Source organism: Arachis ipaensis, chromosome B02, assembly GCF_000816755.2.
Source record: "Arachis ipaensis cultivar K30076 chromosome B02, Araip1.1, whole genome shotgun sequence".
NCBI classification, from domain to species: domain Eukaryota; kingdom Viridiplantae; phylum Streptophyta; class Magnoliopsida; order Fabales; family Fabaceae; genus Arachis; species Arachis ipaensis.
In genome coordinates, this window is record NC_029786.2 from 5,046,619 (window position 1) to 5,051,053 (window position 4,435).

The window sequence follows — 4,435 nt, forward strand, 5'->3', positions numbered from 1 at the left end:
ACCATTGGAATGTCCCCCGACGTGCATCCCCAAGAGTCTATGCATAACTTTTTCTCAAATAATCAATATTGCTCAATGGGGGTTAACATTCCCGAGAATTTAGAAGTGTCCAGTCACCCTTACGTCATAGGGTCAACAGAGTATCAAGTTTTCGACCTGGTACACGTAGTGGCAAGCCACGGTACTTTACCCAGGGAATCTCGTATCTCAGATCATTTAGTTAATCAAGCCATGTATCATACATGATCATCTGTAACATTTCATAATCAATTCATCACTTTTTAGCTTTACTTCGTCTCCAAGTTATCCCCATTTCCTAACTTTATCTGATTATCAGGTTTAATACTACTACTTATGACCAAAGGAATGAAAATAGAGATTTAGAAGTTTGAAATAGAATTTAAAACTCAAAAATCATGTTTGCTGGAACAGGGGTCACGCGTGCGCGTGTCTCATGCGTACGCGTAGGTGAAAACTTCATGTCACGCGTATGCATAGGACCAGTCGCGTACGCATCGCCAAAATTCCATGCCACGCATACGCATGGACATACATTCTTTAAAGAAACAGATTCAGTAGCAAAGCTGCAGAATTGTGAAAAAAAAAACCAATTTTTAGGTATAATCTTTTAACACCCATAACTTCTTCGATTTAAAATATTTCTCACCCATTCTTCGAATGGCATAAACTTCATGAACCTAATTTTCACTTTAAAACAAGTTGGAAACAAATTGAGGATTCAGAAGTCAAGTTATGCCTTGCCGAAATTTGGCCAAAAACCAACTTTTGCAAAAATTTCCAAACCTCAATTTTCATTCAAAAACTCCCTTCCTTTCACCACCAAACCTGCATTCTCCAATACAATATACCCCTTTCTCATCATTTTAACAATCAGCACAATAAGCCTACCTCAAATTAACAATAATGCACTTACGATATTCAACTTCATCAACCAAAATCAACCAAAAATCATAGTTTACAAGTCCTAGACCTATAACACAATATAGCCTTCCTTATCATCCCAACAACCATCATCATAAACATACCTCAAATCCATATTTCTCCAAATCATCAATTAATCAATCAGCACTAAGCCAAACATGTTTTCTCACAAGTTACTAACAATAAATATATACACATGCATTTCAACCTATCCTACGATCATCTAGCCTAAATTTTCATAGAATATTATATATTAAATGCAAGAAACCTAAACCATACCTTGGCCGATTCCCACATAGCGACCAAAGCAATTCACCCAACACGAATACAGCCCCAAAGCTCAATCAAAATACTAATGCCCGGCCTCCACCAAAATTTCAACGTCCACAATTTCAAGCTCCAATTATTTATTCACAACCTAATACACATTCATAACACATATATATCCAATTTAATACCCAAAGCTCAAATTTAGTGAAATTAAAATATAATTATGATATCTTCACCTTACCCAAGCTTTGTATAAACAAGAGTGAACGTTTTTCTCAAACTAATTGGATCCTAAAACATCAAAGAGTAAAGAAATTCAATACCTCCACTTAATTTAATGAAAATTGGTGAAGAAGAGGCTAAGAGTGAATAAGCGGGTTACCTATAAAATTGTTCTGGTAAAAATATAGATCTCGATGCAATGATCACGTGGCCGCAAACGGTGCGACGATCGGAGCTCAGATGGAGGAATTATGGCATTTTGAAATTTACCATAAACGTTGGGGGTTTCTTCCTTCTTCTCCCCTGTTTGATGGTTTTCAGCGTTTTTGCTGAAATGGAGAAAGAAAGGAACCGTGCCTCTTTAAATGTGCTGGGCCGATTGGGCCTACGGGATCGGTTTGAATCTGGTTCAATCGGTTCGGTCCGTTTAGTTCAATCTTAGACCATTTTTTTCGAAATTAGTGTCAAAATTCTTGTTTCGATGAGCTCTATCCTAATTTAATATAATATTTATATTTATAATCTTCTTTATTAAAAACTAATTTATTAACTAATTATTTACTAATTTAACGGAGTTTACTTATAAATTAAAAATTTTAAAAAAAATTACTTTTAAAACTTCTCAATCTAACCTAAGTACTTTTGAGATTTAATTTTGTGACTCTTAAGTTGTAAAGTAAAGTAAATTCTCTTATAAACTAAAGTGCACTTGGATTCAATGGATTCACTTTTCATCTATAATGATACAAGTAAAGCAAAGCCATTCATATGGACATATGGTTGTATAATTCCTCATAGCATATAGCATATTCTCCTATCCCAAATCCATTTACATTCTTTCCCACTGTACAGCCATCCCAATATGCCCAAAACCACTAACAAGATCCAACTTAACCATGATTCTATGAACAATTGAATCCCTTTCCAATCAAATAATTGTGTATGTATGTATGTATGAAACAAATAATTCCCTATGACCTAAACTTACATGAAAACTTTATATAACTTAATCCATACATAAAATTTTCACCAATGACCATGCCAATGCAACTAGGTATATTTTACCTATGCTTCCGGCAAAAAAATATTTGTACACGTATGATGTATGATCTATCATCTAATCATGGACCAATGTATTATTTGACGGTCGAGATCTTTTCCCATTTCTTAATTTGAACAAACCATACAATTTTCGAAAATCCTTAACCGCATTGCACCCATCTCCGCCGTCAACGTCATCACAGTCATCATCGGCGCTTTCCCGCCGTCCGATCCCATCGCCGCCATCCGGCCTTAGCGCTCCGATTACTGATTTTATGGCCCGACTCGGTGACCCACGGTTCGCGATCATTAACTCGCCGACCTCGGCCGGGCTAAGACTCACCCCACGCGCCAAAATCTCCTCCACGCGCGGGAACAGCTTGTGCTCCTTGACACCCAAGTGGCTACTCGCGAGTTCCTTGAACGATGAGAAATCGCACGTGGGAAAATGAATGTGAACGTCGACCCGACCCGGACGAAGCAGATCCGGGTCGACTCCATCCTTACTGTTCATCGTGAACACCATCACGCGCTCTTCTCCACAACACGCGCTAAGAATCCCGTCCATTATATTCAGCATCTGTATCCCCGTGGCGCTCGCCGCCGGCAACGATGATTCCGTCGTCGCGGCGACAACAAACTTGTCGAGATCTTCCACGACGACGATCGATTTCGGCGTCGTCTCCAGGAGGAGGAGCTTCAGATCTGAATCGCCACCGCGAACATTCTCGAGATCGACGTCGTAAACGTCGTATCCAAGGAAATTCGCCATAGCAGCGACGAAGCTCGATTTTCCGGTGCCGGAGGGACCGTACAGCAAGAAGCTCCGCCTCCAAGCTCGGCCGAGCTTCCGGTAATACTTTTTCCCTCGGAGGAACAATTCCAGATCTGATTTCACCTTGCTCCTCAGATCTTCCCCCATCGCGATCGTTTCGAACGTCGAAGGATGCGTGAACGGTACCGATCTCCACCTAACTCCTCCCTCGCCGTCTCCGGCGTTCACGAAAAGCCTCAATTCGCGTTTCCCGTTGCTCTCCATGTCGCCGGCGACGTCGTGGATGTGGCGGAGATAAGCCCCGAGAATTCTCCTCTTATCGTTTTTTCTGATCTTGAGCAAAAACGAACCGGTCCGGTTCTCATTATTCCGGTTCGGTTCGGTTTTCTGGTTGAACCAGTAGAGAGTTGCACCAAGAAAATGATCCTCTATGAGTTGATTTGCGTCGAGGCATAAAACGATATCGTTTTGGTTGGTTCCGGTAACGAGGTTCGTGAAATCAGAATCTTCAATTGAAGGAAGAGAATGCAAATAGAGAAAGACTTTTCTGTAAAGTGGGTTCGGTTGCATGCTCTCGTTAAGTTCGGGAACTTTAAGGTACTGATGAACGTAGAAAATTTCTTGTAACGTTTGTTGCAATTTCTTTGTGCTGTGGATTAATCCTGTTTTGAATAGCATAACCCGAATCAGGAATAGCAGGATTATTAGAATGATAATTATCATTACAATAGTCATGGCAATGAGATTGATAACAGTAATAATGGAATAATGATAACACTAATTACTGTTAATGTTGGTTAATTTTGCGTGTTTAGTTTCAGAGACATGTTTGGATATGAGGCTTGGAATTTGGAGGAGGAAGAGAAAGATGATGGAAGAAGATGTTTTGTGTTTAAGGTATGTGTGAACACTAATAATCCTCTTTGAATACAATTTTCCATTTGAGGAATTTTGGGATGATATAATTAATAGGGGTAAGGTTAAGTGGTGTATTATATAGTAATTAAGTCACGTAATGTGCTTAGTTTAGTTTCCTTCTATTCAAGAGAAATTACGTGGGAGTGGGGAACTTGAAGAAGAAATTTTAGGTACTCTTTCCTTAGCTTGGCTATGCCAAATTAAGGGATATTCATTTATTATGTGATTAATAAAAAATTAATAATTAGTTACCAATAAAGTTACTGC

At 39.2% G+C, this 4,435-nt stretch overlaps 1 protein-coding gene across 1 annotated transcript; it reads right to left on the reverse strand.

The window, feature by feature from the left end:
- LOC107623921 (AAA-ATPase At2g46620-like) lies at nt 2,129–4,429 on the reverse strand. Its single transcript, XM_016326326.2, has one exon. The coding sequence runs from the start codon at nt 3,983–3,985 to the stop codon at nt 2,552–2,554; it is 1,434 nt and encodes a 477-aa protein (XP_016181812.1). The 5' UTR covers nt 3,986–4,429; the 3' UTR covers nt 2,129–2,551.